General features: G+C 49.2%; 2 protein-coding genes across 4 annotated transcripts in view; one reads left to right on the forward strand and one right to left on the reverse strand.

The window, feature by feature from the left end:
• LOC135391893 (extracellular serine/threonine protein CG31145-like) overlaps positions 1-1,914 on the forward strand; it is a 110,844-nt gene extending 108,930 nt beyond the window's left edge. For all 3 annotated transcript variants that reach the window (XM_064622423.1, XM_064622422.1, XM_064622424.1), the window contains exon 12: positions 28-1,914. In XM_064622423.1, the coding sequence (XP_064478493.1) occupies positions 28-310 (283 nt within the window). In that variant the 3' untranslated portion in view covers positions 311-1,914. The remainder of the gene's footprint in view (positions 1-27) is intronic.
• Positions 1,884-21,896, reverse strand: LOC135391894 (2-Hydroxyacid oxidase 1-like). The gene is made up of 8 exons (XM_064622425.1): positions 21,624-21,896; positions 18,916-19,067; positions 15,153-15,408; positions 4,879-5,054; positions 4,575-4,666; positions 2,954-3,112; positions 2,295-2,364; positions 1,884-2,231 (listed from the first exon to the last, which is right to left on the reverse strand). The coding sequence occupies exons 1-8, from the start codon at positions 21,755-21,757 to the stop codon at positions 2,164-2,166; spliced, it is 1,107 nt and encodes a 368-aa protein (XP_064478495.1). The 5' UTR covers positions 21,758-21,896; the 3' UTR covers positions 1,884-2,163.
• Between the last annotated feature and the right edge of the window lie 1,539 nt (positions 21,897-23,435).

A 23,435-nucleotide genomic window follows, 5' to 3' on the forward strand; every position in this document is an offset into this window, starting at 1 on the left:
TCTATATACTGTTATGCTTCCTTGCAGGTTCGGGAAAGCCAACCACGATGAACTGAGCATCCTCGCTCCCGTTTACCAGTGTTGCCTGATGAGGCAGTCGACACTTCGTCGTCTTCTCGAACTTCACAACGGACCTCATCGTCTGAGTGAGGTTATGCGCGAGTCACTCAAAGGTGATCCCGTGGACCCCGTTTTAACGGAACCGCATCTCCTGGCGCTCGATCGACGATTACGTATCGTGCTAGAAGTGATAAGGGAGTGCATATCCGAAAGGACGGCTGAGGAAGTCATCGTATGGGACGTCGCTTAGCCGTCAAATCTGTGTGTTGTGCAACTTTTGAAAATAGACAACTATGGTAATTAATTAAGGTAGTGTAAACAGCCGGCACGAACTGGGACATTCTGCCGCATTGAGCGCGTGCGGGTGAAGCTATCAGCGTGGTCGATATCATCAGTTTGCTGATATGGCGGTTGAAATGTATTGTGGTGGTGATCGTGGTGTGAAGAGACAATGATAGGACGTATCATATCACATCATATCAGTAGACTTAAAGTGTGGATAAGGCCGGTTTCACACTCCCGTATTCGTCGTCCGTTTGCCTCAAGAACAGAACTTGGAAGGCAATCGAGCTCCGTAGGTTCCAGTGGGGCCGTTTTGGCTCCTTTAAAAACACGGTCGAGAGAAACGTCAGTGTGAAATGTAGCCTTCGTAACAGCCGTTACGAATCTTATCGGTATCGCTCGAGATTACAAAATAATTTGTTGTTGACATATGCTACATATCAGGTCAGTACAACGTGTTAAAATTTCGAAATATTTTAATAAGGAACTGGTTAATTTATTGTAAATGTGTTTTAAATGTTGTACGAGATCTTTATCGGCAGGTGTGCAGCTTTCTATTGATAAGACTGCAGCGTTTTAGCTGGTAATAATGGTTGCTGCATTATATGTGTCCAGAGGGGAAGGCTTTCATGAGAAATGAGCTGTCCTAAGTCCCTCCCTATAGCCTTCCTTTTATCAGTTTAGTGATAAGGGTACCCTGCCCTGTTTATGAAGCTGTAAGTTGTTATATTTTATCACATGTTCTCAATATGATATACTTTATTATACAAAGTTGTTTTTGTTTAGATGGGATACGAGGTTTATTGGCAATAATATAGCACCCTTTACAGCTCTACATACATGATAAAGCAACACTGAGGCACGTACACAATGCGTGATGTCGGAAGGAACTGTTTGCAGCACTACTGATTCGTTTTTTGCTTGGAGTGTCACACGTTACCATAGTGATGTAGCAGTTATGCCATGAACATAAACACAGAAGCATCAAATGGAAGCATGCTACTGCAATAGTTATAATGGTAGGAGGATCTATCATGTCAGAAGTGGCGTGAAGAACCTTCTCAGTAAGTTGTAACAAGAATCCTTTGCACGGTCCCTCTAAATCACGACTTCTGTCGACTCCCTTAGATCTGGCTACTGAGGGACTTTCCATTCGGCATGTGGTATTTTTCAAAATGTGCATACTTTTCTTGTGATTAACAATTTCAAGTGGGCATATGTATAAGGAGACAGATAACGAATGCTGTGGTAACGTTACAAGGCATTTGGATCAAAATATGCAGTCGTTGTACAAGCACTAGTACAGCATAGAAGTGTGCAATTACCTAGATCCTTCTTGCGTTTCCGTCACATATCAAGCATGAATATCATGACAGAGTTGCATATCAGTAACATACCAGACCCTTTGGAGACAGTAACAACCATTGGTTGGTGGAAGATTCAACGTTGAAGAGACAGACCAGACAGGACTGACGTATTTAAAAGAATGTTTGTTTGTGTGTCGTGTTTCTTGTTGTTTGCACAAAAAGAAGAAACAGAAGGAAGAGTAAAAAAATATTTATTTAAACAGTAGCTGTTCTTCCTATGTGTCTTTGTTAATGAAATTGGCCTAGACATATCTTTTTACGGATCTTGCAAGTCAGAACAGCGTGTAAGCATCAATCACTTCCAAAGTGCATGCCTTCAACTAGGGTGAAGCAATACATACCTAGGAATTGGATACATGTTTTTTGGTTTTTTATTTTCATATGTTAGCATAATGAGCTCTGCCTCGATTATCTTAAATTAGCATAATGATCCCGCTGCATTGCACATTCCATCCTACATGCGAGAGTACGTTTCTCTTCGAGCCACAATGCTGTTTGGTATACCTGCAGCCGAAGTGCATCCTGTAAAGGACACAAGACTGATCTTGTTAACATGCGTTGTTATGCCTTTATACTCCGTCATACCTGAGAGGGCTAGGGCAAGGTCCACTTCACGCCTTAAAATTTCGAGCACTTTGCTCACACCTTCTTGGCCCTGTGAGGAGATGAACAGACTGTCATGGACTGTAATTAATTAGCTTAAAGAGTGATTGCAGTAATTTCTTAAAGGGGCGGTTCCATCCGGAAACCCATCTGTGAAGCCGATACTACTGTGTATGGCATGGTCGACAATCGACTTGGCTAATTTTTCGTTCGAAAAGTACTTACACATATATTACACATATATAGTGATTATATATATATATCTATAGATATTACAGGTATCGTGCAGTGCATCATGGCCCACCCAGAAAGTCCGCAGTGCTGATAGAGGAGTTAGAAAGAGGACTGTAGCAGCAGCAGCAGCAGCTGCACTTCATTTAGGTGATTATGGGTGAGGCGTTACACTGTGACAGGCGATATACAGCGCCAGAGGTAATTTGGTGGAAGCACATATAATGAGGAACTTCATAGACAGGAGTGCTGCCCTACATTGTCCGGGGAAGGTAAGCACTTTCTTTTTAATGGACACTGTGCGTCGTCTTCGACGCGCGGAACTTGGTCGTTGGTGTAGTACAGCTAATGGAGACGCACCACTCCGCTGTTCCCGGTTCGAAACCAGGTGTGCTCTTAGGAATACGTACGTTGCAAGCGAGTCCCCAGACGACAGGTCTTCCGATGAAGACAGCACGCGCACCCAGTGCTAGGGCTTTCACGACGTCTGTGCCTGTCCTGACACCGCCATCTAGGTAGACCTCGCAACGATCCCCAACAGCTCGAACGACTTCTGGAAGGGCCTCGACCTGTGGGATTTAAATACGGTAAGCCCAGGTTTAAGTCCCGGCCTGAAGCGCACGTGCGGGGACCGGTCTCAGTGGATCACATGGTAGCGCGCCCGTTTTCTCATCCTGAGACAGCGGCTTGAACACGGCAGAGAACGCAGGCAACTTGGGTTGCCTGGAGACATCGTCCACCGCGAAGCACGTTCAATGGACCTTCTTTCACATACGCGTCGTAACCTAGCGGCTCTCCTGCGAACCACGCTCGGAGCGCATCAAACCTGGAACCGCGTGGGTCGCACAAAGGACCAAAACCGGACCAAAGTGGGACCGACGAGCGCGCGCCGCTCGTGCGGTCTCCCCTCTGGTCCGCACTTCCGTCGGCTCCATACTGCGCCATCTAATGAAGACGGAGATAACCCTCCCCGGCGCCTCAAAGAAATGCGCATGCGCATAAGCCGTTGTGAAAAAGGTCCATAGGATGCGCTGTGTGCTGAGATTTCAATTGAGGTTATCGAACCCTCAGGTGGGTAAAATTTATTCAAGGAGTGACCACTGTGGCGTCGCCTGTTATCATGGTTGTCCCGCAATTTAAAGCCACGTACAATCACCGTTAATACATGTCTGGAAAGAAATAAGATTTGTATTGTCGACGTGGGGAAATGTAGTACTATCTCTGTCAGCTTGGTTAGGTTGTGGACGTGGGCCAACCGCCATGAAAGGGACTGTTGTAATTGGCTCAGCGGAGACGCAGGACTACAAAACTGCTACTGCCGGCCTGGATTCAGTCCGCACAAGACACACATTTTTAGTCCTGGCCCGTTTGCGGATAACGTGTGGTAACAATTAACACACTTCTCGAAGGACGCTATACTCTACACGCCCGGCAGTATTCAACTCGATCGAAGCTACAACCAACGAAGAACAGCCAACGAAGGATAACCGGCTATATTCACAGAGTTTAAAGTTGTTTTAGGACGAGCCATACCAGAGTCAAAGACAATGCAGTATGTGAGGAATGCTTCCGTGCGAGTCTGATTACATGCAGAGAGACTTCTAACGGCTGCTGCAATAAATCCAACGATTGTGTTGGTTTTGATATGGATGACACCAGAGGTCGCTGACACTAGGGTTGCATTATCACAATCCGTTGATCTTGCACGATTTTTGGTTTCTATGATCCTGAAAGACAAAGCACTGTCCTGATCGAAGGACGTGGCTCGAAAGTCAGAACACCTCGTAGGTCACTTTTGATATCCTAGAATCAACTGGCCTTAGGAAAAAAGTGTTTTCAATAATTTATTATTTGGGTTCTACGTCGGAACTATGACCATGAGAGCGATGCCACAGAGGCTGGTCTGTCAATTAATGAAAAAATGTTTTCAAGATTGGCAGAATTGGTCTTATGTATTCGTGTCCTCCGTAATATGCCTCTGGTCTGTAGCGTTACGTGCAGTAAGTAGTGAAAGACAGGAGAGGACATTACCGTAGCAGGGACGCCATCAAGTTGTCTTGCTCCGTGGTTTGACACCAGGATAGCATCAGCGCCGTTCTTCACGGCGAAGATTGCGTCCTCAGCTGTTGACGAGGCGATCAGAAAAGGACCAGAAACACAGTGGCACACGGGTACAGCAATAGCAGGTTCAGTGGCAACATAGCAAGGCATGACATTGGAAATTCTGGGCATATGACCTAAGTGTGCTTACAAGCATGAGTTAACATTTAGACACTCGGCATGGTGCACGTGGACTTCAAGCTGAGACGAAGATAGTATTTCGATGTGCTCTTACCAGTTAGTATTCCTTTGATGACAATGGGAAGTGAAGTAAAGCTGCGAAGCCAGCGGACATCCTCCCAGGTCAGTGATGGATCAAAGAGGCCGCTTGCATACTCGTTAAGGCCAGAACCGGACTGAGCCTTGCACACACCGGAACTTTTCGTGTCGTCGCCCACGAAATTCGCCAACCTGTGGGGTGCGCAGGAACTTAGCTTTTGTACTGCTCTCTGCTTGTGTTCGTTTATTCTACTAGCTCGACACGCGAGTCGGAGTTGTGACGTATGAGAGTGCCTACGTCATGTACGTCATAGACCCCGGCGACCCGTTTCGAGAACAGAGTCGCTGGGAGGCGACTCACGAGCGTTGGAGCCTGGAATTTTAGACCGGGAGTCTCTGCCACCATGGGATGACGTCACGAGGCCCAGGCCACGGCATTTTCGACCACCAAGAGTCGAGTCTCTCCACTCTCGGGTCACTCGAGTCCAATAAACGAACGCAGCTACGTTGGTGGTGGTGGTGGTATAATGTTCTACGGAAGAGGAGTGAGGTCTGCCTACTCATACGAGGCGGCAAGTTTCACTCCTTTGTGAAAGGGAAGGAGATTAGGGGTAGAGAAAGGATAGAGGGTCAGCTGTGCTTGTGCCTTCCGAGCAGCAACACATCATCGTCACACCAGATATATCGTCTTTCTCTGTTTTATGGTGGCTCGATATTGCTCTTTAATGCAGGAGTGTGCTACGCATTCTGCGTTTAAACCGTAACTTCCAGCGAGCCGGCGTTTTGCGTTCTCTGTGACACTGCCTCCAATCGTGTCACGGGTAGATTTGCTCCTTCCACTATAGTGAAGACGGTAGGAAAAGTTATGAAGTGCATGCGTCACATTGGAGGTGGGGCATGCGACTTGATAGTGAAGTCAAGGGCTGCTGCTGAAAAGCTGAAAGCCCTTGGTTCACTTACAGTGAAGGGCAGCGTGATTGAGTTGGTCTCGCTCGACTCCAACATGGTCACGGTGACGGTTATTTCGGTACCGGACCCCATTCCCGATACCGCGGTAGAGACTGCACTCACGGGATATGGGCCAGCCACCAAAGTGAGCCGTGAGACATTCCTTCAGAAGGAATTGGAAGGAATCGAAACAGGGAACCGCCGTGTTCTTATGGAAATGCGACCCCCGGTTCCCAATTTCATCAGCGTAAGCGGTAAGCGCTTGACCATCAATTGTGATGGCCTAAAGCGCGTGTGCATGCGTTGCAATGCGGAAGGTCACTTTAAGAAGGACTGTGTGGCTCCGCTTTGTACCCGCTGTGGTCAGGTTGGGCATGAGAGTTGCGATGCCTCGTGTAGGCGTTGCGGTGGAGACCAAACCGTGTCCGAGTGTTCGGCCGCGACGTGGGCTTCCGGTGTTGGGACTGGTTGAGTACCACCGAAAGCACCCGTTGTGCCGGCTGTGCAAGCTGCGCAGGCTGACAGTGCGGACACCCCAACCGTAGTTGTGTCTCGTGAAGATGAACATCCCGTTCTAGAAGCTGTTAGTGTGGCGGCTGGGAATGAACGTGGTGTTGGTGACCCTGACACAGTCGTGGCGTCTCCCGACAATGCTTCTCCCAGTGGTGAGGTCATTGTGAAGGGAGCTGCTGTAGCTCATACTGAGGCAGTGGTCGCAGTTAGTGACGGGGATGCTGGTGGTGATACTGGAGTTGAGGGTGATGGGGACAGTGTAGCGTCTTCTAGCTCCGACAGGTTAGTTATTGACCTAGAGTTAGATGAGGAAGGTGCAGTTGCTGACGCGATGGACTTCATCGAATCTGCTGCGAAACGGAAGCGCCAAGCATCCGAGGGGTCTGCAGTGCGAGATTCCTAACTAGCGTTTTCGCGTTTAATGTCCCTGTTCAGTCTTGCCACACTAAATGTACGTTAGTTCAGCAGGGAGGTGAAGCAGTTAGAAGTTATCGACTGGGCAAGGTCTGCTCGTGTAGACATCCTTCTCCTGCAAGAAACCAGGTCCCTATCCGGTCGGGCTATAAAGTCTTTAGAGGTTTCGCATGGGCTCAAAGCGATCTTTAGCTGTGGTTCGCCCCACAGAGCTGGCGTGGGAATTTTATTTTTTCAGTCGTTTCGGGGATCTATCAGGTGGTTTGACACGGACACCGAGGGAAGGGTGGTGACTGTCGAGCTGGAACATGAGAGTAAAACACTGCGTGTTCTCAATGTTTACGCCCCCGTGCGCCGCGGTGAGCGCTCGGATTTTTTTCGCAGAATTGTCACGTTTTTTTATGGAAATCACAATTTAATTTTTGAAGGCGGTTTTAACTGTACGATAGACAGCCAGCACGGCCAGCAGGCGAAGAGAGAGCTGGAGCGCCTGGTGAATTCGATTGGTTTAATTGATACTTGGTCCCACGTGCATGGTAATGGATATGAGTTCACCTGGGTTAACACACGTGGCCACCACAGCCGACTAGACAGATTTTATGTCTCGCTATGCTTGGCAGACTTCATCTCTAGTTGTGCGACCCGACCTGCTTGGGACCTTACAGATCATCACGGCGTTCTTTTGTCCCTATCTAGCCTGCTCAATTTTCGATCTGGTTGTTGTTTTTGGCGGCTGAACGTGTCCTTGCTCGAGGATCCCGAAATTAACAGTGATATGCAAGATTGGCTATCGGAGCAGTGTTCCGCACCCGATTTCGGGCCAGATCACTGGGAGGCTTTGAAGCAAGGAGCAGCACACCGTCTTCGGCCTTGGGGGAGACAGCGTGCGCGTGAACATCGGCAGTGTAGAGATGCACTCAGGCAGGTATTAGCTATTCTTCGCCAACCTGGCTCTCGCAGCCATGATACTACTTCTGAGATAGAGGATGTGCATAGGCGCCTTGCGTCTCTTCGTATGCACTCTTGGAGCAAGTTCGTAGCGCAAAGAAACGTCGAGCGCTGGTGTCGGGAAATTTGTTGCTCCCGCATGCTATTGCGGTGCTATGTGGCAGGAAATCCGTGCTCGAGTATAGCCGAGCTCCGGCCAGCTGGCGGCTCACTTCTAACCGAACCTGATGACATTCAAGCAGCAATGCGTGAGCATTGCGCGGCCACTTACGAGGAGTCATCACCCGACGAGCCCGTTATCAGCCGAGAGTGCCCACTGTCGGAGGAAAAGATAGAGCATGTAGGCTCGGGGCCGCTCACGTAACAAGAGATTGTGGCAGCTGTCTCCTCAATGCCGAACGGAAAGTGTCCCGGCGTTGATGGCCTCCCAGTTGACTTCTACAAACGTTTCTGGCGGGTAATTGGTAACTCCTTGTCTCGGGTATTTAATCTATGATTGTCCGGAGGATTGATATGTTCTAGCATCCAGAGCGGGGTTGTCGTCCTCTTGTGCAAGGACCCGTCCAGAAAACGAGATCCGGATGCATACCGACCTATCACTCTATTGGCATGCGACTACAAAATCCTAGCCAAGACACTTCTTTTGCGTGTTTCGCCGCACTTAGAAAAGGTGCTACACCCGTGCCAGGCGTGTTCGGTCCCTGGCAGGTCGTCAGACCTCCACAGGATAGCGCTACGTGATGCCATCCATTGGATAATGTGTTCACGCACAGCAGCAATGGTGGCTTCCTTCGATCAGTCGAAGGCATTCGATCGTGTGCGCCACATGTACCTATTTTCAACACTGAGGGCATATGGTTTCGCCGATGGTTGGGTGCGCTTTGTTGAGTTGCTATACAAAGGCGCAGAAAGTGTCGTTTCCGTAGCAGGTTCGTAGCAGAAGGTTCCGTAGCAGAAAGTATCGTCTCCGTTTGACGTTACGTGTGGTGTCCGACAAGTCCTCTCTCCCCCGCCTTGTATGCCCTTGCCATCAACCCTCTCCTCGGGAGGCTGTGTTCCCTCTCAGTTATCCTAAGGCTACCTAGCTAATAGATGCCCACCGCCTGTGTTTGCGTACGCTGATGATGTCTCAGTCATACTACCGCGCGAGAGTTCCCTAGAGCCAGTGTTGAAAGAGTTCGAAGACTACGGTACAGTTTCTGGGGCAAGATTGAATAGATCCAAAAGTGTCGCTCTTTTTTTAAATGTTCAGCCAACCTGTGCTGCACCGTTGCACGTTCCTGTAAGGCCTCAGGTTAATATCCTAGGAGTTGTTTGTGACAGTGCAGGGGTCTCAGCTGTCAACTGGCCTCGAGTATTCAGCCGCTGTAGTGCTGTGCTGCGAGAGCTTTAGTTTGTTGACCTTGTTGAGTTTGTTGACGGCTGCTACCAGCGTGGTACTATTACAGTCGCTTGTGGTTTTTAGCGGCTGTTTCATCCCCGCCAGCGGTAGTACAAGCTGCTATCACTCGACACGCGTTCCGCTTCTTGTGGGGCGGATCCGTTGAATGGGTCTGTAAGTCTCAACTACACGGAAGCCGTGATCTGGGTGGCTTGGGTGTACCAGCTGTGCCAGAAAAGTGCTTGCCGCTTCAATCGCGTATTCTCTTTGAGGCGCTCCGTGCGTCAGAGCACCCGGCCTGCGCATTAGTGGAGTATTTCCTAGGATAGGCCGCCTCCTGCGTCCTCCCACTGCGTGAACGTTTGCACCGTTTTCGGATATGGCGCGCGGACGGTTGTCCGTCTTGCACTCTTAAAAATGAACTTCACCACATAGCACGCTGCTAGCCAACCATCATCTTGAATGATATCGTTATCTGCCCTGATTTGTTGAAAACGGGAGGCGTACGCCTTTTTTTGTGACACTTATGCTGTTCATAATAGGAGAGTCGCTGGAAGGTGACTCTCGAGCGCCAAAGGGGACTACCTCCATAGGTGGCTCTCCTGCTTGATGACAATACACTCTCGAAGTATACCTGGATTCCTGACAATACATGATCTGGAGCCCTGCATCCTTTTAGTTCCTGCGAATGCACGCCTTTTAAAAAGGTAGATACAATATAGAAAAAAAAAGGTTGTTTTATCCGCTTGCGGTGCTGTTCGTGGTGTCGAGACTGAGGCCATGGAGGGGAAGGCAACCTTTTTGAATAACGAGCTAGATTGAACGGTGAAGATGAACCGGAGGAACGTTTCCATTCACGCGTTGGGTAGCGCTGGCGGATCGCGGCTGACGATGCGGCTGCTACACCGGGAAGATTTTTCCTAAAACCTAGCTTCTTGTGTGGACAAGCCTTCGCTTGTCCCATCCTACGATTCTTTTGTATAGGGTTGTGAGCCACAATCCGTTGGTTTTGCTCCATATTTGGCTTCTATGATCCTGCAAGACAAAGCACTGTTCTGATCCAAGGATGTGGCTCGAGAGTCGTAACACCTCGTCCGTCATTTTTGAATTCTTAGAATCAATAGGCCTTGGCGGAGGAAAAGAATCATGTTGCGCTAATCATGTGTCATGTCTCATGTGCATTTGTACTATTGCTACCCTTGTAGAACTGCGTTTACTGGTCCGTTTCAGATCGCCTGGTCAACAACTATAAGGACGCCACCTTCGCCGCGAAGAACGGCGCTGATGCTGCCCTGGTGTCAAACCAAACCATGGAGTAAGACAACTCGATGGTGGCCCTGCTACGGTAATGTCCTGCCCGTGTCTTTGACTACTTACTCTGCACGTAACCCTACAGACCAGAGGCCTGTTACGGAGGGCGCGAATACGTAGGGCCCGCTCTGCCTGTCTTGAGAGCCAATTAGTGCCAAGGGGGGGGGGGGGGGACCGGTGACTGACTAGCCGGCGGGCAGTCAGGGGGACTAGCATGCGTGAAAGAGAGACTGTGTGATGCATCGAAAGCGTCGCGTACACCGCACGTAAGCGCACTTATGAGAAACCTCCGTGTGTGCTGCCACTGGCCTGTTGGTAACACGCAGTAGCGAGCATGACGTGGCCTTTTTTTTTTTTTAATTTATGGCCGCTTTTCGTGTCGTCGCCAGTGAAATTCACCATCCTGTGGGGTGCGCAGGAACTTAGCTTTTGTACTCCTCTGCGCTTGTGTTCGTTTGTTCTACCGGCTCGACCCGCGAGCCGGAGTCGTGACGTATGAGAACGCGTACGTCATGTATGTCATCGACTCCAGGGACCCGTTCCGAGAAGAGAGTCGCTGGAAGGTGACGCTCGAGCGTCACTAGCGTTGAATCCCGGAATTTTAGAACGGGAGTCACTGCGTCACCGCAACCATGGCGATGACGTCACGATACCCATGCCACGGCATTTTCGCCAAAAAAGAGTCGAGTCTCCCCACTCTTGGGTCGCTCGAGTCCAATAAACGCACACAGCTGTGCTGGCGGCGGTTGTAGTCGTGGTGGTGTGGTGTTCTAAGGAAGAAGAGTGAGGTCCGCCTGCTCTGAGAAGGCGGTAAGTTTTACTCCTTTGTGAAAGGGGAAGGGGGAGTAAAAGAGAAAGTATAGAGGGTCATGGGGTCAGCTGTGCTTGTGCCTTCCAAGCGGCAACACGTCATCGTCACACCAGATACATCGTCTTTCTCTGTTTTATGGTGTCTCGATATTGCTCTTCAGTGCGTGAATGTGCTACGCATTTTGCGTTTTAACTGTGTGGAATGCACTCTTTCCGTAGCTGGTGATCTATCGTCTTTCTTTGACGTTACGTGTGGTGTCCGACAAGCATGCCCTCTCTCCCCCGCCTTGTATGCCCTTGCCATCAACCCTCTCCTCGGGAGGCTGTGTTCTCTCTCAGTTATCCTAAGGCTGCCTAATAGATGCCCACCGCCTGTGTTTGCGTACGCTGATGATGTCTCCGTCATACTACCGCGCGAGAGTTCCCTAGAGCCAGTGCTGAAAGCGTTCGTAAACTACGGTACAGTTTCTGGGGCAAGATTGAATAGGTCCAAAAGTGTCGCTCCTTTTTTAAATGTTCAGCCAACCTGTGCTGCACCATTTCAAGTTCCTGTAAGACCTCAGGTTAAAATCCTGGGAGTTGTTTTTGACAGTGCAGGGGTCTCAGCTGGCAACTGGCCTCGAGTATTCAGCCGCTGTAGTGCTGTTCTGCGAGAACTTAAGTTTGTTGAATTGCCGATCACATTCCGGGCACGGCTGTTAGCAGCATGGTATTACAGTCGCTTGTGGTTTTTAGCGGCTGTTTCATCCCCGCCAGCGATAATACAAGCAGCTATCACACGACACGCGTTCCGCTTCCTGTGGGGCGGATCCGTTGAATGGGTCTGTAGGTCTAAACTCCACGGAAGCCGTGATCTGGGTGGCTTGGGAGTACCGGCTGTGCCAGAAAGGTGCTTGGCGCTTCAATCGCGTATTCTCTTTGAGGCGCTCCGTGCATCAGAGCACCCGGCTTGCGCATTAGTGCAGTATTTCCTAGGATACGCCACCAGGTGGTTCCTCGAAAGTCCCGAGCTTCGCCCCAGAGCGGAAGTACTCCCTCCTTATTTGTGTGCGTGTGTTGCTGTCGTGCGGCGCTTGCGTGTCGAATGCCCAGATGAAGACATTTCCTTGTGGAGCGTCCGTGATTTCTACGCCGCCTACAGGGAAATGCGACCGGGTCCCGCAAGGCCAGCAGTGCCAACGAAATTCGCCTGGCGGCGTATCACTGCTGGCTGGCTTGATGCACGGCGCGCTAGTCTCCAGTGGAAGCTGGCCCATGGTGTCCTCCCACTGCGTGAACGTTTGCACCGTTTTCGGATATGTCGGACGGACGGTTGTCCGTCTTGTGGCATGTTTGAGACAGCAGAACATTGTTTTTTGCGATGCCATATTCCACTTTTACTATGGAGTAGGGCGGCGCAAATATTTGGGCTCCCAGCAGTTGATTGGGCCACCGTAAGGTACCTGGAGCCGTTGCCGGTCGCACGCGCAGAGCGAAAGCAACTAGCATTGCTGATTTCGGAAATTAACTTCCAAATTTGGATTCGCCGATGCCGGCTGTCCTTTGGTGGCCCAGATGTTGGGAGCATGGCTATTTTTCAGGCAGTGAGAGCCGGGCTGCGTGCACATATTACCCGTGAGCAGTCATTATTTGGGTCTGTGGAGTGCTGTCGCCGCTGGCTTACAGCGACTCGGCTCTTTGATCATGATCAAGGTGAGTGGCATATCAAGTTCTAGTAAGCCCACTAGGACTGTACTGCTCCCCCGTAGCGACTCTTCCGGAGTTTCAGGATTCTTCGCAGGGTATGGCACGTACAAAAAGCAATCTCCCTTTGGAGCGTTGTTATCTGGTATGTAAGACAGAGTTTGTGTAAAAGAGGCTACCTCCATAGGTAGTTATCTTGCTTGATGACAGTACACACTCCCTCTATACAATACACACTCTCTCCATAGGTCGATGACAATACACACTCTCGGAGTATACCTGGATTCCTGACAATACATGATCTGGAGCCCTGCATCCTTTTAGTTTCTTCGAATGCACGCCTTTTAAAAAGGTAGATACAATGTAGAAAAAAAAAGGACGTCGTATCCGCTTGCGATGCTGTTCCCGATGTCGAGACTGAGGCTCTGGATGGGAAGGCAACCTTTTTAAATAACGAGCTGTAGCTTGAACGGTGAAGATGAACTCGAGGAACGTTTCTACACTGTAAACTTTTTCACACCTTTAAAGGTGTGCGCCATGCACATTAAACCTGGTTGCCCAACATTGTACCTCCAGGTTGATATTTTACAAAATTCAGAAAGCATTACAAAAGATCAGGTGTCAGTTCAAATCTTGCTCTCATTATGTCTTGGATATAGTAGATACGTGCTAATGCATATATGCATCGTAGCGATAATCGAGCACGTGCAAGTGTCTATAATACTGTTCAACAATGTTGAGACTTGAAAGACTGAGTTTTTGGAGGACAGACAGCATGCGAGTAAAGAAAATTAGTGCTAAACCGTACTCCATTATGATGTTACCAAAATTACACCAAAAAGGGCGTGCGCCATGCACATTATTACACCTTTAAAGGTGTGAAAGCGTTTACAGTGTATTCCCGCGTTGGGTAGCGCCAGCGGATCGCGGCTGACGATGCGACTGCTACACCGGGAAGATTTTTCCTAAAATCTAGCTTCTTGTGTGGACAAGCCTTCGCTCGCCCCATCCTACGATTCTTGTGTATAGCGTTGTGAGCCATAATCCGTTGGTGTTGCTCGATCCTTGGCTTCTGTGATCCTGAAGGACAAAGCACTGTTCTGATCGGAGGACGTGGCTCGAGAGTAGTAACACCTCGTCCGTCACTTTTAAAAACTTAGAATCAACAGGCCTTAGCAGAAGGACAAAAATCGTGTGTCCGTCCGTCCGTCCGTTTGAGAGGGCCTGGTCAACAACTATAAGGACGCCACCTTCGCCATGAAGAGCGGCGCGGATGCTATCCTGGTGTCAGACCAAACTATGGAGTACGACAACTTGATGGTGCCCCTGCTACCGTAATGTCCTCCCTTTGTCTTTCACTATACTCTTAGAAATGAACTTCACCACATAGCACGCTCCTAGCCAACCATCATCCCGAATGACAACGTTCTCGCCCCTGATTTGTTGAAAACGGGAGGAGGAGCCTATTTTGTGCCGTGCATAATGGCACAAAATAGGCTCCTCCTCCCGTTTTCAGCAAATCAGGGGCGAGAACGTTGTCATTCGGGATGATGGTTGGCTAAGAGAGTGCATTGTGGTGAAGTTCATTTTTAAGAGTGTACTTACTGTAGGTAACGCTACAGACCGGAGGCCTGTTACGGAGGACGCGAATAAATAAAGCCAGTTCTGCCAATCTTGAGAGCCAATTAGTGCAGGGGGGGGGGGAGCTGGTTGGGTAGTCATGGGGCTACCAAGCGTGAAAGCAAGGCTGAGTGATGCGTCGAAAGCGTCGCGTACACCGCACATAAGGGCATTTATGAGAACGCATCTGCTGCCACGGGCTTCTTAGTACCACGCAATAGCGGGCATGGCGTAGCATTTTTTTATTTTTATTTTTGCATAACACCCTGGGGTCGCGACCCACAGTGTGGGAACCCCTGCTCTATATACTGTTACTGTTACTGTTTCCGTTTGTTTTCTTTTCTTTTTTACTTGTTTGACTGTTCTGACTTTGTGTGACCCTTCGTATCTGAGTGTCTGCATTCCAAGTGTCTAGTGTATGTGTTCAGAGTAGTCTACGTGGTATGTAGTTCCACGTTGGTGGTGCCAATTTTCTCTCTCTTTTTTTTTCTTTTTCATTCATTCACTCACTCACCCTCGCCTTCGGGGTTGTAGACGGACATTCAATTCGTAAGCAGGGCTCATCTGACACTTCTCCTGACAATGAAACAGACACCAGGAGCAACCGCGATGGACACTGCTAGATGTCAAAAATATTGCGCTTGGCTCGAGGCACGGCTCACCGAAGATGCGGTGGAAGAGCAAACTTGTTCCTCGAATCCGCCCTGCGATGGCCGAATATGGGAGTGTCCACGGTCAACACCAGGGCGCGGAAGCCGCTCGCCTCTGCTCGCCTCACTAGCGCTTGCGTCACGCTGCGGTCGCGGTAGATGTACAACTGGAACCATCGTATGCTGTCGGGCTCGGCCTTTGCTAGCTCTTCAACGGAAGTGGTTGCTATGGTGCTCAGGATCATCACCGTCTTTGCCTGGTGTGCAGCTGTAAATGTATGTCGCGCTGTTATACTGGTGAGGCATTTAGTTCGCTCGTAAAACTGATGGTGGTGGTGGTGGTGACGATGAAAGGGCTCATAAAACTGAGCTTCACGACATATAGCACGCTCCTGGCCAACCGTAATCCCAAATTGTGTCGTTCTCTCCCCGATTCGTTGGAAACGGGAGGCGTACGCCTTTTTGTGACACTTGTGGGGAAATGTTAATTGTCACGAAAAGGCGTATGCCCCGCGCTTTGCACAAATCAAGAGTGTGTGGCGGCCCGTGTGTGATGACGAAGACGTGCCTCTGCTGCCACGCGCTACGGCGCTGGCACGGCAGTTCTACCGGCACCGTCCTAGCGTGAGGCCACGACCATCTGCCCGCTGGGACATTCCATCATCGCCGGTCAGGACTCATGTAGAGGGACACCACCTCCTCTACATTTGGTGACCCGAACTATGAACACCATGTTCGGCGTAATTCGGCCCAATACCATCCGAAATTCCTGCAAGCCCACCTCTGAAGTCATCTCCGAAGGTGCGGTGCATCGTTCAACCGAGGAACCGCTAGGCGACGACGCCAATCCACCGCGGCTCTACTCATCGCAACGCCCGGCCGCGAAACACCGTGGTTGTACCCATCTACCCAGCTCACGTCGCAATGGTCCCACACTCCACGTCACGTCGCCACACGCTTCGTGATGGCACTCCTCGGGCTTCCACCAGCGGCACCTTCCCGAGCATCACACTCCTGTACCGGTCGCGGTACGCCGTTGTCGACCGCCCCACCCGCATCTGCTACGCTTGCGGTCCAAGAACCCTGCCCGCCTCGCCTTCCCACCAGGCTTCGATACAGGGTGCTGGCAGCCCATCCAATGGCGCTCAAGAGGCACCGGGACCAACGTTCCACCGGGAACCCGCACGGAGGCCACCGACTTCTACTCCCGGTCTCCCCGTGCTTCGCGATGGTCCTCCCCGGCACTCTCCTTGGCGACAGTACGAGCTCACCGCTCACGAACCGGTCGCGGTTCTGTCGCTCCATCCTACATTACGTTCTGCCTACCTGCCTACTCTGCTCTCCACTTCGGCCCGCCCCTGGAACCCTCCCGGCCAGCTCTTGTCCGCACCGTTCATCCCGCCACTTCTGCCCACTCAGCACAAGATGCAAGACCAGCCGTCCCTGTTCCACCTGTCGCCCGTCTTCCTCCTCTTGATGTATCGACGCGGACCCCAACCGCTAGCTCTACACCGCTCCGCGTCTGAGGGGGGGAGTGATGTGGCGGCCCGTGTGTGATGACGAAGACGTGCCTCTGCTGCCACGCGCTACGGCGCTGGCACGGCAGTTCTACCGGCACCGTCCTAGCGTGAGGCCACGACCATCTGCCCGCTGGGACATTCCATCATCGCCGGTCAGGACTCATGTAGAGGGACACCACCTCCTCTACAAGTGCTAGAAGTGTCACTCTGTACCGTGGTTGACCTTCAGCGTGCTATGTGGTGACGCTTTGTTTTAAGAACATGTATACACAAACATGCGCTTGTTAAACTTCTTATGCACACTTGAAAATGAACTTCACCGAATAGCACGCTCCTAGCCAACCATCATGTCGGGTGATATCGTACCAAACGGGAGGCGTACGCCTCTTTTTGAGGCACTCATGCTCTTCGTAATAGTCACGAAGAAGGCGTACGCCTCCCGCTTTCAACAAATGGTATATACCAACAAATCAACGATATCATTCGAGATTATGGTTGGCCAGGAGCGTGCTATGCGATGAGGTTCATTTTGTGGAGACTTTAAGGGGCGCCTGTAGAAGGCGACGAAGAAGCCGCCACGGGAGGGCGCGATTGCCAAAAGGGTGGAAAGGGAGTGACACAGAAACCGGTAAAAGGGACTGCGCGAGTTGGGACGGGTGTGACTTTGGCGAGCGACACGATCGAGGGGGCGCTGCCGAGGGAGCGGTCTTAGCTTGTCCAGGCGTGGAATAAACCTTTCGGTGTTTGACTGACTTGTTTTGCGTCCCTCCACGCGCTGGATGGACGGGCGCCGATGGGGAAATGGGAAGGAATTCCCATAATTTGTAAGAGTGTGTGCTCCCAGAAAACATGAGCGCTACATCCAAATCCAAATTCACAATCTACATTTTTATTTTTCCTCAAAACCCAATCCAGTCAAATCAAATGAGGGCTATACAGCCACAAAGGTATATCTCCACCAGCGGAGAATGGATTCCGCTCATTGAGAGCAGATTCACATTTTGTGTTAACACCAACAATATTTGTTGAACTGTACATATTTGTGAACATGAATGTTTTATATGTTGGGTTTTAGAAACGTTCAAATGTGCTCTACGCACGCCGCCTCGATCCGACGAGTGTTTTTGCAAGTGACGACTGGATGCAGGCAACTGGTTACGTAAATCATTACGGGCGCACTGCACTGTGACTGGGAAGCGTCATGCCCCCGCCTAAGCCAACCACAGACGTCGTTTTGTGGGAGGAATTAACCTGTAATAGTTAGGGCGGACTCACTTCTTAAGAGAGTCTGTGGGAAATTTTCGTTCGCAGGGTTCCTGTAAACCTCGCTAAATTTCTACACGAAACAAGTACACGTGTGTTCCCATCGAGCTCATCTAGGGAATGACATATTTTTGAAGACCTGACTCGATGCACTGATATTTGGCAAATTAAAGATTGTCGAATCTCCAATACATGGGAGTCTATGGGAGATGCAACAAAATCGCTTCTCTCAGCACGCCCTCCCGAGACATTGGGGCTAAAACTATGTCATTCCCTATAGTAACAGTCGGGGAATTGATTGCAATCAACAAATTCGTCAAGCTTACTGCAGCTTTCCAGATCCCTGCGAACGTAAATAATGGGTGTGTCGTCTGCTATCATGTTCTGCATGCTGGCGCCGATTACATTACTTCCTTAAAGTGCAGGAGGAAATGGAAAGCGAAAAGAACAAGTTTGTGACGCTGCAGCCAACTCTCTCCGGAAGCGAACTTTAACTATAGACCGTATGAGTCCGTCGTAATTGGTCCCGGGGTATACTTAGAGGGAGTGTAGCATCCGTTGCGGTCGATTACTCCGCGTTCATCACTGACAATACCTCACAGAGGCGTGCAACGTCACGCCTGACACCCTGGGGTAATGTGCGTCCTGGGCAGACTTCTAAGGGAAGTGTGCCGACATAACGACAACAACATATGTGCCGGAAGTGTGCCGACATATGTCTGAAAGTGCCTGAGGAAAACCCAAGAAAAACACCAGACAACACAGCCGGCACCGGGATTCGAACCCGGGTACATCCCAGTCTCGACGTCACATGGCCAGCACGCTAAGCCACCACTAAGCCACGGGAGCTGGTGCGAATTAGTAGAGTTTGATCTAACGCGTGACAAAAATTAAAATCAAAAGGATAAATTTCATCGCCCTGTACCATGTTTCATTGCTCCCATGTCGTCTTAGCCAACTGATCAATGTGTAATACTAACTATGCAATATACCTCTGCAGGTCGCGACTTCTCCGTCTGGGTGAGCCATTCGCTGCATAGCCGTCGGCGCGATACCGACTGGGAAGCTGATCTTTTGACCGAGGACCTCCACTTCCAGATTCCTCTTGGAGACATCGGTTAACACCCTCGGACGCAGGTATAATCTGTAAGGTTCCAAGTACACTGTAAACTTTTTCACACCTTTATAGGGGTGTGCGCCGTGCACATTAAATGTGGTTGCCTAACATTTTCATTCCAGGATTATATATATAACGAAATTCAGAAAGCGTTACAAAAGATCAGGTGGCAGCACAAATATTGCTTTCATTATGTCTTAGACATCATAGATACATACTAATGCATATATGCATCGCAACCGATCATCGAGGAGCCCGTGCAAGTGCAGAAACGACATATATTCCCGAAATTGGAGCGGGTCACGGCAACCTTTGCGCTGCTTTGGACTCTTTGACGTCCGCCGCAAATCTCCGGCACGCGGTACTGGAAGCAATGTTTATGCCTTCCACAGCGCTAGACCCTCCTCGGCCGGTACACTTTTAAAAATGAACTTCACCACATAGCACGCTCCTAGCCAACCACCATCCCGAATGACAACGTTCTCGCCCTAGATTTGTTGAAAACGGGAGGAGGAGCCTATTTTGTGCCATTATGCACGGCACAAAATAGGCTCCTCCCGTTTTCAACAAATCAGGGGCGAGAACGTTGTCATTCGGGATGGTGGTTGGCTAGGAGCGTGCTATGTGGTGAAGTTCATTTTTAAGAGTGTAGCGAATCAGCGATCTGGTATTGATGTTGACCATGGTATCTGCTGGCATTGAATACTGGCAATGGCTATAAATGTTATGCAACGCCACAAGTACGTGATCTTTTTCTCTCTTCCTTCCCCTTCCCCCTTTTCTTCGTTTTTATCAGTTAATTACCACCCTCTTAAGAATGAATTTCACCGCATAGCACACTCCTAGCCAACCATGATCTCGAATAATATCGTTATCCTGCCCCGCTTTGTTGAAAACGGGAGGCGTACGCCTTTTTGTGACAATTATGGGCAGCATAAGTGTCACAAAAAGGCGTACGCCCTCCGTTTTCAACAAATCAGGGCAGATAACGATATCAATCGCGGTCATGGTTGGATAGAGCTTGCTATGCGGTGAAGCTCATTCTTAAGAGTGCAGTACTACTACTACTCTCTTCTTGACAGGAGTTTGTTCCCAGTAATACATGCCAAGAATATACCAGGCGACACCATGGAAAACAAAACGTACTGGGATGCATGCGTCGCTCGCTCGCCGCAATCTGCATATCTCCTGAAGATAGATCGACGCAACAGATTCCAAGGGCGAGCACGAGCTCCAACAACGCTTTCATTTAACTTTGCCACGGTGGTGCTGTTTTTGTGGCGTTCATGGTGGGTGCGACCTTGTGAAGCGGTCTGGTAGCATCCCTGTTGAGTTTGTCAACTCTCATTTCAGCAGCATGAAGACATGTTTCTACAGGTTTTCCTTTAAGTGGTAAGGAGATGTATGATTTTAACGGACGCGGAACTGCTTCTGGTGTAGGCTTTATGTAGCAGTCGTTTATCCAGAATCGCGAGAACGGGAGGGTTGTTTCTAAAAATTGGGAGTGAAGTGTCATTGTACTAATAGTTAGGCTAAAGGTGTAACGGTATTACGTATCATTGCCGCCTTGCTTGTGACACTTATGCTATTTATAATTGTCACAAAAAGGGCGTACGCCTCCCGTTTTCAACAAATCAGGGCAGATAACGATATCAATCGCGGTCATGGTTGGATAGAGCTTGCTATGCGGTCAAGCTGATTTTGAAGAGTGTGGCGCTGAAACAATAAAAGATCCCTTTTTAGGGGTACACAGCAGGAAAGGGCGGCCCCCAAGCATTTAGGGGGCGGGGATGTAGGGGTGTCTGTATAAATCACTGCTCTAGAGCCCCACTCAGGTGGAAGGGGACGCTGACAGAGCTGAAGGGGGTTCTCATGCAGGTGCATTTCTATATATAAGAGGAATTTCATTTCCAGAAGCAGGGACGGAAACAAAACTGAAAGACTACACTCTTAAAAATGAACTTCACCGCATAGCACGCTCTCAGCCAACCGTCATCTCGAATGAAATCGTTATTTGCCATGATTTGTTGAAAACGGGAGGCGTACGCCTCTTTTGTGACACTTATGCTGTTCATAATTGTCACAAAAAGGCGTACGCCTCCTGTTTTCAACAAATCAGGGCAGATAACGATATCATTCGAGATGATGGTTGGTTAGGAGTGTGCTATGCGGTGAAGTTCATTTTTAAGAGTGTAGCCTTCTTTTCCCTTTTTTTTGGCTATAGTCGGGACGATGCCCACTTGAGTGCGGCCAACAACGGCAAGCTACCTCGACCCCCCCCCCCCCTCTGTTTTTAGAGTGTAGTATCACAAACGGAAAACGAAAACGCAAATATTTTGAACTGTGAGTTTTAGTGAACCGTTCTCACTGGAATGGTACGCGAACTTTTTCGCCACTGCCCAGCCACAGAATTCCATTCTGAGTCAGTTCCCATTTTCATTGGTCACGTGCCATATCGTTCGCGAACCGTATGAGCGAAAGCTGTATTCACTAAAACTCCCTAATAACGAAAACAGAAACGGTAACGAAAGTACGCCTGTTACCCTTCCCTGCTCCGTCTTCTGCGGAATCACAACAACGTACCTCCGAAAGGCTTTCCTGTTATCGCCGAGCGTTACTTCCTCATCTGCTCCGCTCTTGTAATAATCCCTCGCACAGGAATCTAACTTCGCCAGCGCCAGGGCTTCGATGTCGTCCAAACACACAACTTTCTCCATCGTTCACAGCCAACTTAACTCCGCGCCGTCCTCGGACAAATGCAACACAAAACTCGTTCTCGTCTGTGTAGTATCTGACCTTATCTTTTCGTAATCCTATAGTGGTCGTCTATCGCGACGCTTATACACGTTCGTCTTGTAAAATGGGAAAGGAACATATACAGAGAAATGTACGCTCTACGTTGGCTGATTTCCAGGCTCCGGTGTGGTGCCCAGTAGTGCTGTATATCAGGTTTTCATTTATTGTGGCGCACGCTTGTTTCTCTTGCACACACACAGTTGCATTGACTGTTTGCAAGTCGCTGTCGCTGCCTGAGAAAGTTATTGCGCTGATCACAAGCAGCTGGTGCTTGTCACGGCTTTTCTGAAAGGCTGTTTGTGAGGTCACATACATAGAGTCTGGAACCGTAGAGTCTGGTCACGTGACCTTGAGTGATGTGTAACTGGTGTGTGTATATAGAACTAGACTGAACAGAGCCTTTTTAGGTTTTCGACATAAACGAGAAAAGCGAAACCCATGCACACACACCCGGTTCGGTCTGTGCGATGACGTAAGCTTGAGTAGGCGCACCTTCATATAGGGGTCACAGCTGCGCGAGTCCGAGATGAAGGTGAGGACAACGCAATCAGCATTTTTTTTTTTTTTTTCCTGAATTCGATGGCTTCGATGTTTCGCAAAAGCAGAATACTGAAGTTTCTGATAGTGACATTACGGCAAGTAAACCGCTGCCTACAAAACTTCATATTGTTCATAATCTTGTAAAATCAAGCCATACTGCGGTTTTAGTTTCGGACCCACAGCACTGACTGTGGAGACATGTTGGTTGAGCTTTTACATGTTGGTTGAGTACAGCTTTTTCTCGGTCCTTCTTTCATCACATGATGGAAAATAAAGTGATTGATTGATTGATTGAGTTGCGTTATCGAATATATTTACATAAAGTACGAAATTTACATAGAGTAAAGCACAAAGTGATTGGCAAAGTATTTTATAGTACTCATGAAGTACATCACAAATTTAGATAGTGTCGCTGGACGCTCCAACACGTGGTGGTGATAAAAGGTGCGTTAATTATGCTTCGACTGTTATCTTTGTCAAGTGCAAGTCAGAACACCTGGATAAATTTACGGCTGACTCATTAGTATCGACTGAAACAAAACGAAATCAGTTCTGCGAGTGTAAATTATTATATTTCTCGGTTTATCCAGAGAGCATAAGCCGGGATACTCCACACTCACTCCACAGGGATAGTGTTGCCACAAATCACCAAACGAAGTTCCTTATACGTTAGTTATATATGTATGTTGTTGCTGATATAAATTGCTGCAGCAAATAATAAAATCCATAGATCGAGAAGTTACCGGTCAGGAAGAACTCGACAACAAGCTATAAGTTAGCGTGTGAAAAATGTAACTAAGTTAACAACGAAGTTCTTCAGTCTGAAATGTAACTCGCAGTTACGGAGTTACTTAAAAAAAACGAGTTACTTCCAAGTTACTTCGGACACAAAATTGCACTACACAGGTGCAGCGCGCGTGAGCAGTTGAGTTCGACCTTTAGTTGCCTGCGGAGGAGTGCAACACGCTTAGATCGTTTTCGTTTATGTCCAACAGTTCGAACGCTGTGCATCTTACTGCCTGTGGGCGCACAATGGTTCAGCTTCATTTCAATGGCAGC

The sequence above is a fragment of the Ornithodoros turicata genome, chromosome 4 (genome assembly GCF_037126465.1).
Source record: "Ornithodoros turicata isolate Travis chromosome 4, ASM3712646v1, whole genome shotgun sequence".
In the NCBI taxonomy this organism is placed as follows: Eukaryota; Metazoa; Arthropoda; class Arachnida; order Ixodida; family Argasidae; genus Ornithodoros; species Ornithodoros turicata.